This window comes from Pteronotus mesoamericanus, unplaced genomic scaffold (assembly GCF_021234165.1).
Source record: "Pteronotus mesoamericanus isolate MK-2021 breed Mesoamerican mustached bat unplaced genomic scaffold, CSHL_Meso_final contig_41, whole genome shotgun sequence".
In the NCBI taxonomy this organism is placed as follows: Eukaryota; Metazoa; Chordata; class Mammalia; order Chiroptera; family Mormoopidae; genus Pteronotus; species Pteronotus mesoamericanus.
Genome location: NW_026555152.1, coordinates 4,035,635 through 4,048,654, shown reverse-complemented (window position 1 = coordinate 4,048,654; position 13,020 = coordinate 4,035,635). Strand labels below are relative to the sequence as shown.

The 13,020-nt window shown below is 35.1% G+C and overlaps 1 protein-coding gene across 1 annotated transcript in view; it reads right to left on the bottom strand.

Annotated features, from left to right (window-relative positions):
• The window catches only part of FLT3 (fms related receptor tyrosine kinase 3), a 58,350-nt gene that overhangs the window by 39,516 nt on the left and 5,814 nt on the right, over positions 1-13,020 (bottom strand). Inside the window, exon 2 of the mRNA XM_054577059.1 lies at positions 8,220-8,341. Within this exon, the coding sequence (XP_054433034.1) occupies positions 8,220-8,341 (122 nt within the window). The remainder of the gene's footprint in view (positions 1-8,219; positions 8,342-13,020) is intronic.

The following is a 13,020-nucleotide window of genomic DNA, read 5'->3' as shown; positions in this document are numbered from 1 at the left end:
GAACTACATGTATGTACACATGTGTGCACACACACAGACACTAAAGTTTCTTCAGATGAAGAGCAGGGTAGCTCTTCTGCTACTGATAATAAACCATATTTCTGGTTTTACCTGTTCCCTTATTCAGTAGTATCAGATAAGTTCATTTAATCAATATCTAATAAGTGCTCGACCACCTGCCAAGCACTATAAAACCAGAAAGAAAAGGTACTGATCTTGTCCTTAAAGAGTTTTTTTCTTTTTTTGAGATTTTATTCATTTATTTTTAGAGAGGTGAAGGGAGGGAGAAAGAGAGGGAGAGAAGCATGGATTGGCCACCTCTTACATGTGCCCCAGTGGGGGACCAAACCTGCAACCCAGGCACGGGCCCTGACTGGGACTTGAACCAGTGACCTTTTGCTTTGTGGGATGATGCTCAATCAACTGAGTCATACCAGCCAGGGCCTTAAAGATTTCTGAGTCTCATAATAAGAAGTAAACAGTCTCATAAGTAAAACTGAAAGAGAATGTGAACCATAAAAAAGTACCAACTACTTTGAAAGGTAAATTTAAGTGCTCTGAGAATTCACAGGAGGGACAGGCAGCTTCAAGGCTGGTGTGGTGGGCATGCCTCACTGAAGTCCAGGAATGAAGCTGACTCTTAAAAGATCGGCATAGAATAAAGTTTTTAAAAACCTGATATACTTGAGGAAAATATTTGCAATATATATTACAAATAAAGGACAAATACTCCTAATATATAAATAAGTTTTAAAAATTGAGTGACACAGAACAAAAAATACAGTAGAAAAATGGGAAAATGAAATAGAGAGTTCACACACACACACACACATACATACAGAGTGGTCCTTGAATATATGAAAAAATGCTCAATCTTGCTTATTACTATAGAAATGTAAATTAAAATAACACTGAAATATCACTTCTCACCTATCAGACTGGCACAAATTTTAAAGTGTGACAACACATTTTGTTGATGAGGCTGTAAGGAAACAGTTACTTTCATACATTGCTGCGGGATTACAAACTGGTACAGCCCTTCTAGGTGGGAATGTGGCAATACCCAATAAAACTACATATGCACTCACTGTTTGAACTAGCAATCCCACTTCTAGAAATATAGCTCCAACAATTAACTACAGTATTAGTTGTCATTGTAAAATATTGGAAACAACCTAAATACTCATACATAGGAGAGTGGTCGAATAAACTAGGATACATCCATTTAATGGAGAACTACAAAGATGTAAAAAGAAAAAGAATAGTCTCTATGAACTGACTTGAAGTGATTTCCTGGATATATACTGAGAGGTGAAGAAAGCTAAGTGCAAAAAGTATCTACCGTCAAGTATGCAACACTTCATACAAAAAGGAAGGGAATATAAGAAAATACACATGTATTTGCTCACTTGTGCACAAGAAATCAGGAATAATAATAAAAATCTAAAGGAATTGGTTAAGTATAGGAGGTAACTAGGAAAAAGATGGGAATTTGGTAGTAAAGATGAGGAGGGAGTGATACTTCTCTGAGTATACCTTTTTATATTGCTTGGTTTCTAGGACCATAATTATGTTTCATATACTTAAAAAATAATAAAAACCAACCAGGATATAAGAGGAACTGAATCAAAATGGAACACAGACCAAATCAATTTCATGTGTAACAAATAAATAACATAACCATAGCGAAGGAGGTGGGAAAGTAAAGAATTAACTTAAGCAACTTTGGAAAATAATTGTTTGTATACAATAAGGTTAAAGACAAAAATAACTGTAACACAAATATAGTATTCTAATAACTACACCTGTTTCTCATTGGGATGTGGGTTTACAATTCTGAAACTAGTTTATGTATATACTAGGATTGAATACATAAGTAGATTACTATAGATAATAAGAGCCAGGTTTCTTACTGACAGAGAGAGAAATACAAATAAGGAAAGAGGAAAGGGTAGAATGAATCCTTTGGTGCCAAATTAAAATGGGAGTTATCAATTTGAACTTATGGTGATAGATGGAGAGACAGATAGATAGATGACAGACAGATAGATGCAGAGATGATAGAGAGATAAATATTAGTGTATTGTATGTGGGGTTAGTATACATACATACATTTCCTACCTCTGCCAGATGAGAGGGATTAGAAGCAATGACATCCCAGTAGCAATGAGTACATCCAGCTCTCAGATCTTGGTTTCTAAATACTGTTCTCCAAGAAACCAGTGCTCCTTGGAAAAGTAGTTAATTCCAGGGCTGAGGCAAGAAAAATACAAGATGAGCCTCGACTATGTTGTAGTGCTAGAAAGTAAGGAAATGCTTGAAAAAGAAGAGGACATGTTGCGGGGACATAGGGGCCAATCTGAAGTAGGTCCCAATGGCCAAATGCTGGAAGCTTTTGTACAACAAAATAAAAATGATAGTTTTTGGTTAGAACCCATAGAATAAAATACATATCTATGAGTCTTTACTGATACAAATAATTGAGTAAATACATAAAACAGAAAGGATAGCTCTTCCTCACAGAAAAATGCCAATTAATACATGTGGAGGGAATGAGAGAAAAGAAAAAAATCACAATTAGGCAAATATCACAGTAATAATTGTAGACAAAGCCTACCAATGGAAGCTAAAATCAGCAGGTGAAAACTGGAGGAGATAAAGGGTATTTGCATCTCCCCTCAAATATTAATTACAAAGAAAAAGTAGTAACTTTGCAGTGGAGAAACCCAGCACACACCATCTTAATCTTCAAAAAGAAATAAAAAATGATGGAAATATTCAGATTTTAAGCAACCATTAGGTAGATTGTGGGAACAGTAATATCATCTTATTTTGGATCCAGGATATACTGATAATATAACTAAGGATGTAGAAGCTTATTTACTAGATTTTCATGGGCAAATTTTAATTACTAAAGAGTGCTTGGTTATATAGAACACCCTTAGACTATAACATTTCCAGAAAAATGTCTCATCTGAGAACTGTGGACTGTGGAATAAATCAGAACCTTTAAAAAAAAAAAAAGTGAGTAGAAGGAAGGAAATAATAAAGATCAGTGCAGAAATAAATGAAATAGAGTCTAAAAAAACAAAAGATTAATGAATCCAAGAGCTGGTTCTTTGAAAAGATAAACAAGATTGACACACCTTTAACCAGACTCATCAAGAAACAAAGGGAAAGAACCCAAATAAATAAAATTGAATTGAAAGAGGAAAAATAACAACTGGCACCAAAGAAATTCAAAGGATTCTAAGACAATATTATGAACAACTATATACCAACAAACTGGACACCCTGGATGAAATGGAATTTCAATCTTCTAAAACTAAATCAGGAAGAATCAGAGAATCTGAATAGATAGTTTACACCTAGTGAAATTGAAGCAATAATCAAAAAACTCCCAACAAACAGAAGCTCTGAACAGGATGGCTTCAGAGGTGAATTTTCCCAAACATTACAAGAAGAACTTCCAAACATTACAAGAAGAACTTCCAAACATTACAAGAAGAACTTCTTCTCAAACTATTTAATAAAATTCAAGAGGTGAGATGGCTACCAAATTCATTTTATGAGGTCAGCATTATCCTAATTCCAAAACCAGATAAAGACACTACAAAGAAAGATTATAGGCTTATATCACTGATGATAGATGCTACAATCCTCAACAAAATATTAGCGAAACAAATAAATCAAATACAGCAATGCATCAAAAAGATCATGCACGATGATCAAATGGAAGTTATTATGGGAATTCAAGGTTGATACAACATCTGCAAGTCAATAAATGTGATTAACCACATAAACAAAATGAAGGATAAAAATCACATGATTATATCAATAGGTGCAGGAAAAGCATTTGATAAAATCCAGTACCCATTTATGATAAAAACCTTCCACAAAGTAGGAATAGAGGGAACATACCTCAGCATAATAAAGGCCATATGTGATAAACCCACTGTCAGCATCATACTCAATGGGCAAAAACTATATGCATTCTGCTTAAAATTGGGAACAAGACAAGGATGTCCACTTTCACCTCTCTTATTCAGCATAGTACTGGAAGTCCTGGCTACAGTAATCAGACAAGAAGAAGAAATAGGAGGCATCCAGATTGGAAAGGAAGTAGTAAAACTGTCTTTATTTGCAGATGACATGATACTATATGCAGAGAACCCTAAAGAGTCCACCAAGAAACTACTAGAACTGATAAATGAATTCAGCAAAGTAGCAGGATACAAAATTAATATCCAGAAATCAGTTGCATCGGTTGCATTTTTATATGCCAATAACAAATTAACAGGAAGGGAAATTAAGAAAACAATCCCATTCACAATTGCTTCAAAAAAGAATTAAATACCTAGGAATAAACCTAACCAAGGATGTAGAAGGTCTGTACTTGGAAAATTATAAGACTCTGAAGGAAGAAACTGAAGAAGATACAAATAAGTGAAAACACTTACTGAGTTCATGGATAGGAAGAATTAACATCATTGACATGTCCAGCCCTGGCTGGTATGGTTCAGTGAATTGGGCACTGGCTTGTGAAGCAAAAGGTTACTGGTTCGATTCCCAGTCAGGGCACATGCCTGGGTTGCAAGCCAGGTCCCCAGTTGGGGACATGTGAGAGGAAACCATTCAATGTTTCTCTCCCTCCCTTCCCCCCTATTTTAAATAAAATGAAATATATATTTAAATAAATAAAACATTTTTAAAAATAAAAAGTAAAATGTCCATACTACCCAAAGCAATCTAAAGATTCCATGTAATTCCTATCAAGATTTCAATGACATATTTCATAGAACTAGAACAATTATTTCAAAAATTTATATGGAACCCCAAAAGGCCCCCCATAGCAACAGCGATCCTGAGAAAGAACAAAGCTAGAGGAATCATGCTACCTAATATCAAACTATACTGTAAGGACATAGTAATCAAAACAGCATGGTAATGACATAAAAAGAGACACACAGATCAAGGGAACAGAATAGAGAGGCCAGAAATAAGTCCACACCTTTGTAGTCAATTAATATTCAACAGAGGAACCAAGCACATACAATGGGCTAAAGATAGTTTATTCAATAAATGGTGATGGGAAATTTGGACAGATACATGCAGAAAAACGACACTAGATCACCTTCTTACACCACACACAGGATAAATTAGAAATGGATCAAAGGCTTACATGTTAGACCAAAAACCATAAAAATCCTAGCAGAAAACATAGGCCACAAAGTCTCAGACATTGCTCAAAGCAATATTTTATCGGATATATCTCCGTAGGCAAAGGAAACAAAAGAAAAAAAATAAACAAATGGGACTATATCAAACCAAAAAGTTTTTGCACAGCAAAGGAAATCATCAACAAAATAAAAAGACAACCCACAGAATGGGAAAACATTTTCACTAATACATCTGATAAGAGGTTACTATCCAAATTTTATAAAGTACTTACAAAACTCAACACCAAAAAAACAAACAATCCAATTAAAAAATGGGCAAAGGACCTGAATGGACACTTCTCCAAGGAGGATATGCAGATGGCCAATAGACATATGAAAAGATGCTCAATGTCACTAATCATCAGAGAAATGCAAATTAAAACCACAATGGGATACCATCTCACATCTGTCTGAATGGCTATCACCAATAAATCAACAAAACACAAGTGCTGGCAAAGATGTGGAGAAAGGGGACCCCTTCTGCACTGCTGGTGGGAACGCAAACTGGTGCAGCCACTGTGGAAAGCAGAATGGAAATACCTCAAAAAATTAAAAATGGGCCTGCTTTTTGTCCCAGTGACCCCACTTCTGGGAATTTATACAAAGGAACCCAAAACACTAATTCAAAAGAACATAAGCACCCCTGTGTTCATTGCAGCATTATTTACCATCACCAAGATATGGAAGTAGCCCAAGTGTCCATCAGTAGACAGGTGGATAAAACAGCTATGGGACAGTAACACTGTGAACTCCTACTTGGCCATAAAAAAGAAGAAAATTTTACCCTTTGCAATAGCATGGATGGACCTGAAGAACCTTATGCTAAGTTCTTCATAAGCTAGCCACAGAAAAACATATACCATACAATTTTACTCATGTGTAGAATCTAATGAACAAACTGAAGTAACAAGGAAAATGGGGACAGGCTCATAGATGGAGAGCAGGATGACAGCTAGTGGGGGGGGGGGTTGGAAGCTGGGGGTGGGTGGAGGGATTAAGCAAAAAGGAAAAAGGATTCATGGACATGGACAACAGTGTAGAGTCTGCTGTGGAGAGGAGTGTATAAGGGGACTAAATGGCAATGAAAAAAAAATACAATAAAGATTAAATAAATAAATAAATAGCCACAGACTCCTAAACAATCCACTTCACATTGACGTAGGGAAATACCTAAATGCAGCAGCTTCAGCTTCAAGGAAATGCACGTGCATGATGAGGTATGTTCACCTTTGCCATAGTTAGAATTCCTCTGTGTTGTTTGTTTAATGCTGTTTAAGAACTACTAGGTCTCAATATAATCCTGAATATTGCATAAGAATATAATTTATACTACATGAAAAAATAACGCAGGGCTTAATACTAGAACCAAGACCAATAATCATTAATTTCTTTTAAGATTGTGTTTTAGCCCTGGCTAGTATGACTCAATGGACTGAGCTCTGGCCTGTGAACCAAAAGGCAGCCAAACCAAAAGATCACCAAACCAAAAGGCCACCAGTTCAATTCCATTAATGGTACATGCCTGGGTTGTAGGCCAGGTCCCCAGCTGGGGGTGTTCAAGAGGCAACCAGTCAATATCTCTCTCCCTCTCTCCCTCCCTTCCTCCCTTCCCCTCTCTCTAAAAATAAATAAATTAAAAGTTTACCAAAAAAAGATTGTGTTTTATAAGAAAACAATTAAATGTGTGCATTTATTTTCTGATGTTGAAAAAACAATAAAAGTTTAAAACCTTATAGAAATAATATTAACTTTTTGTCTCTGCTGAAATACTATGTATGCAAATAATGTTAAGAAGCCAATGTGTTATGATACCAACAACAATTAAAAAATTCAAACCAACCATGCTTCTGGCATAAAAAAAAAATCATGCAGTAAATTAGGTGTTTTCATTTCATTAATGTAGAATGTTGTCATTAAAACCTATTTCATACTGATTCAAAAATCTAAGAATATTTCTAACATCTCTGATTGGGGGGGCACATAAGTTATCATGTCATGTGTTTATATGTTCACCTACACAAAAGAAAATAGTAACTAGCTATTTGTATAAATCCTTAACTGGAAATGTTCACAGAATTGGCTAAATTAGGTTTGCTTTTTATTGCATATATATTCTTAATATTCTCAGTTCTCTATCATTTAAGCTTCCTTTATTTGTGTAAATACCTAGGCTATGTTAGAGGAATAGTAAAAAAGAAAAGAGTAATGAAAATACTCTTTGAGAGGCTGGAATCTGAAGGAGCCAGAATCAGATTATGGAGCAATTTGCATGTCAGCCTAAATGAGGTCACTGAAGGTCTCAAGGCAGACAGTAAAGGATCAGGCTGTGCTTTGAAAAGAAGGGTCTAACAGCCCATCTGAGATGAACTGCAGAAAGAAGAAGCCATGTAGGACATTATTGTAATTATGATGGAGTTAATGAGGGCTTGAATCAGGGAAGTGACAGTGCGACTGTACAATCTGAGGTGATTAGATGAGAACTAGTTAAAAATGGGAATTGACAAGGTTTGGTAACTGAGCAAATGTGAAGGCAAAAGAGAGTAAGTATTCCAAAATGGCACTGAGATTTCAAGGCTGGTAATAAGACAAGGCCATACACAGAAATCAATTAATACTAGAACGGGAGCAGATTTGGGGAAATAGAAGTAGGATGAATTATGGAGGAGAATTTTAATGAGCAAATGGAAAATGTATTTCTCTATATCCAGGAAGTAGTTAGAATTTGGGGAATCAGGCTTGAGAGAGATATCTGGATTCTGTTTAAGGAGAAAGGGAAATCCCAGCTACTTATTCATGCTGAGTATCAGTGTCCTTCCTGAAACCAAACTCAAAGAAAACATGACTTTTTGGAATGGAGTGCCATGTAGCAATGAGTATAGATGCCCATGTGCACCAGATATGAGTACATAATATACTTAAATACATATAAAGAAAGGCCCATATAGACATAGTAGGTTGCCAGAGAAAGTAGCTAAACTTAAAATATTAATATTACTTTACCGTGGGATACGATGATGTTATCCCCACTGATGAATCACTGTTCTTATGATTGATTAAAACACACTTGATCACAGGAAGATCTTGATTTGTAATAGTCTCAAATATCATTGCTGTAAAAACAACTGTAAAACAAAATAAAAATAATGATGTTGATATATGCACACCTAAAAAAGAAAATTATGTACTCATCTTGCAACAAAAAGACACAACAAAAGGTAATCAAGGAAAAGTGGCCAGCAGGAAAGTATTCAGGAAATATAATTTCATAAAGGGTGAGTCTTGACTATACATCAGGAGCAGAGGTACTTAGATCAGTGCTGCTCAATAGAATGTTTTGCAGCGATGGAAACACTATCTGTGCTGTTCAAAGAGGTTGTCATAAGCTACATGTGGCTATTAGGCACTTGAAATGCACTGATCAACTGAGGAACTAATTGTTTACATATAAATCATTTCTTCTTTATAGATATTTGTAGAATCTTTGTGCACTAAAACTTTCAAAAGTATGTGCTTTTTTGAGAGGCTATATTCATCCATAATGTTAGATAATTCAGTGGGCCATTCAATCTAGAAATTCTTATTGTTCTCTTTCTAGAAGTTTTCTCTGAATTATTTCTTTGATTCCTTCTCTCTTTCACTCCCGTTCTCCTATTATAGGATGTTTGTCCCAAATGAGGGATGATCCTTTGACAATTTGCTTATGTGTAAGAATGAAGCACAAAATGATCGTGTAAGCTGTGTGCACATGGTTTAACCTGCTGCTTCATCTTCTCTCTATGGTTCTCTTTAGGTTTTCTCATGGGCTGGTCAGCTTCCCCAGAAAGGACCCTTCTCTCTCTTGTCTGCTGCCCACAGTGTGGGAGCTGGTGCTGGCAATTTATATTCTTTTGAGGTCCCGCAGTGAAAATTAGGTTGCTTCTCAGCTTTCTCAACTGTACCTCATGATTCAGCTTTCTTCATGTGCTTTAGAGCTTTCAAAATTTTATTTTCTCCATCCCCGTTATCTTTGTCATGTTATGTTTATGTCTTAATTTTTTTTTTTACTGTCATTTGAGTAGACTATTGATAGATAGGAGATAAGTGTATGTGTTCAGCCACCTTCGTACCTTGTAATCTTCTTTAAAATCTCAGTATTTCAACTTTGGGAACTATATATTAAGATACATTTATTGGTTTGTTTTAATCTATCTTTATTATTTTATTCTTTTTAAATAGTCCATGTAATACTAATATTAGTAGGACTAGAAGTAAAAATTCACTCTAAACCCTGACATCCTAACAAATGAACCATTTTAATTTCTCTAAAACCTTTTCTATCTGTATATATAGTTGTCAATTAATTGTATTTGATAGAGTAGAAATCATTTTATATTCTGATTTAAACACAATACAAGCATTTCTTATGATGCTACATATGTAATTGATTTGCATTCCTTTAGTGAATATAAAATGACCCAATTGTTCCCTTGCTAGCATTTGACCACTTTCCCCTGCCCTTTAAAGTACTTCACTAAGCCTTTCACTTTTAAAATATTATTTCCTTAGTATAAATTTCCAGAAGACGAATTAGTGGATCAAAGGATATAAATATATTTAAACAATTCTTGATATGCATGCCTTCTTGTTTTCCAAAGGTGCTATACCATTTTATGTTGTGACATGGGAGGTGAGAATGTAATAATTTTACTACAACCATATTAGCATTTAGTCTTTATGCATTTTTATTTTTCTTAAGGTAGCTCCTAGTCTTTTAAAGGAAACTAAATGAGCACCACTGGAAGGGGAAGTGGGGGGGAGGGAGAGAGAGAGAGAGGGAAAGGAAGAAGAAAGAAAGAGTTTAAGATACTTTCCTACCTTATTCCCAAATATTTTTTCTCCCTACACTTAAGTTTTATTCAGTATAACTGACATACAATAAATTGAGCATATTTAAAGTGTATAATTTGATGTTTTGACATAAAGTGTATAATTTGATGTTTTGACACACAAGCACATATACCCGTAAAACCATGACCACAGGTAAAATAGTGAACTCATACATGATCCCAGAAAGCCTCCACATGCCCCTTTGTAATCCCTGTCTCCTACACCCTACTCCCTCATGCCCAAGCAACATTCCATCTCCTTTCGGTCACTACAAATTAGTTTAAATTTCTAGAATTTCATACAAGTAGAATCATATAATATGAATTCCTTTTCTTTTTTGGAGCAAGGTCTGGCTTTTTTCACCTTTTTTGCTTTGTTTTGTTTTGGTTTGTTTTTGAGCTTGGCCTATATTGTAGTATACAATCAGCAGTTCATTCCTTTCAATCGCTGAGTAGTAGTCTACTATTCAAATATAATACAATATTTTAATTCATTCACCTGTGGATAGAATTTGGATTGTTTCTATTTGGGGGCTTTTACTAATAAAGCTTCTATGAACATTGGTATAGAAGTCTTGGTATGGATGTAAGCTTTCATTTTTCTTGAGCATGTACCAAGGAGTAGAATACCTAAGTCATAAGCGAGGTGTTTGTAACTTTTTAAGAAAATACAAAACTGTTCTCCAAAGAGGTTGTATCATTTTCTATCTCTATTAGCAGCTTCTTGAAATTTCATGGTGCCACATCCTCACCAACACTTGGTTTAATGAGAATTTTTAATTTTAGCCTTTCTAATAGGTGTATTATAGCTCATTGTGGTTTTAATTTGCATTTTTCTACTAATGATGTAAAGCATCATTTCAGGTGCTTACTTGACGTCTTATATGTTCTTTCGTAGTGTCTTTGTTCACATGTTTTACCCAAATCAAGTCCACTTAAATTGGGTTGTTTATTTTCTTATGATTGAGTTTTGAGGGTCCCCTCTCCCAGCTTTCGGAGTTATTATCAGCATGTAACATTGTGTAAGGTTAAGTAAGGTATGTTAAACATAATGACTTGACATAGGTATATTTGCGACATGGTTACACAATAAGTTTAATTAATAACCATCACCTCACACAGTTATAATTTTTTCTTGTAATGAGAACTTTTAAGATCTACTCTTAGCAACTTTTAAATATACAACAGAATACTCATAATTCTAGTCACCATGTTTTTACATTGAATTGTGAATTTTACCTGGTGTCAGACGTTTTTGTATTCTGTTAAATATTCTTGAACTTTTTCTCTGAGATTCAGTTAAGCTCATTGTAAACACTTTGTTTCTCATGTTTAAGCTTTTGGGGGGATCAGAGCAGTGTTTAGTCTAGACCTATTTTTTTCCACTAGTGGGCTTCATCAAAATTAATAATTTATGTTCTTCAAAAGAGACTATTTAAAAATTGAAAAGGCAAGTCATAGATTGGGAGAAAATGTTTTCAAAACACATATTTGATAAGGACTTGTCTCCAGAATACACAAAAAAACTAATACTAAGAAAACAAACATCCTGATTTCTTTTTTAAAAATGGGCAAAAGATTTCAGGAGACACTTCACCAAAAGTATAGGATGGCACCGTGGCTGGTATGGCTCAGTGGATTGAGTACAGGCCTGTGAACGGAAAGGACATAGGTTGAATTCCAGGTCAGGGCATGTGACTGGGTTTCAGGTCAGGTTCCCAGTTAGGGGCAGGAGAGAGGCAACAGACGGATGTCTCTCTCCCTCTCTATCTCCGTCCCTTCCCCTCTCTAAAAAAATAAATAAATCTTTAAAAAATATATGGGATGTCAATTAAACACACAGAAAGATTATCAACATCAGTAGCCATTAGGCAAATGCAAATTAAAACCACAATGACATTGTTACCCCACTTTAAGAAAGGTTAAAAAACAAAACCAAAAAACTGACCATACCAAGTGCTGACAATGATGCTGAGTAACTACACTCTCAGACATTGTTTGTGGGAATGAAAGATGGTGCAATCATTCTGAAAGACTGGTATCCAATCCAGTAATACAATACCATTCTTGGATATTTATCCAAGAAAAATTAAAGCCCATGCTTGCATAAGACCTATATTCAAATATTTATAGCTGCTTTATTAATAACTGCCAGAAACTAGAAGCAAACAAATGAACACCAGATGGTTAATGAATATACATCCATAGAATGGAATATTACTCAGCAATAGAAATGGAGAATATATTAATATATATAAAATATACTGATATATAGAACATCAATAAATCTCAAATAATTGTGCTCTGTAAAAGAAACATACCCAAAAGGCTACATATTGTTAAATTTCACTTACAGACATTTTGGAGAAAGAAAAGTGATAAGGACAGAAAAGAGATTACCAGTAGTCAGGGCTTGGGGGTGGGCATTGTATGTTCTTTCAATGTCTAGTCAATCGGGTTGACTAGAAAGGGGCAAAAGGGAAATTTGGGGGAAAATGGAAATGTTCTGTGTCTTGCTAGTGGTGGGAGTTGTGTGACTGTACATGTTTGTTAAATGCGTGGAATCATAAACTGAAAAGGGTAAAACCTGCTATATGAAAATTTACCATTTACAATTTTCATATAAACTCAAACAGCACGTCTATAAACCCACTTTTTTAAAAAGTCAAAGGAAGAATTCACCACCATTGATAACGAGGTCTTCCTGAGAATCCAACCCCAAATCCTAGTGGCCTTCCCAGAGTCCAGTTCTAAACCCATTCTGAACAAGGAGGACAATTGCAAAGCTGGAAAAGCATTCCCGAAGTCACCTACTTTGAAGGGACAGGACTGGGGTGGGGTGGGGAAAAATATTTGGCATGAATTGAAACTAAAATTTCAGGTAAAAGTAAAATCTATTCCACTGAAAAGAGTGATGGATTTAGTCATTACAAAAC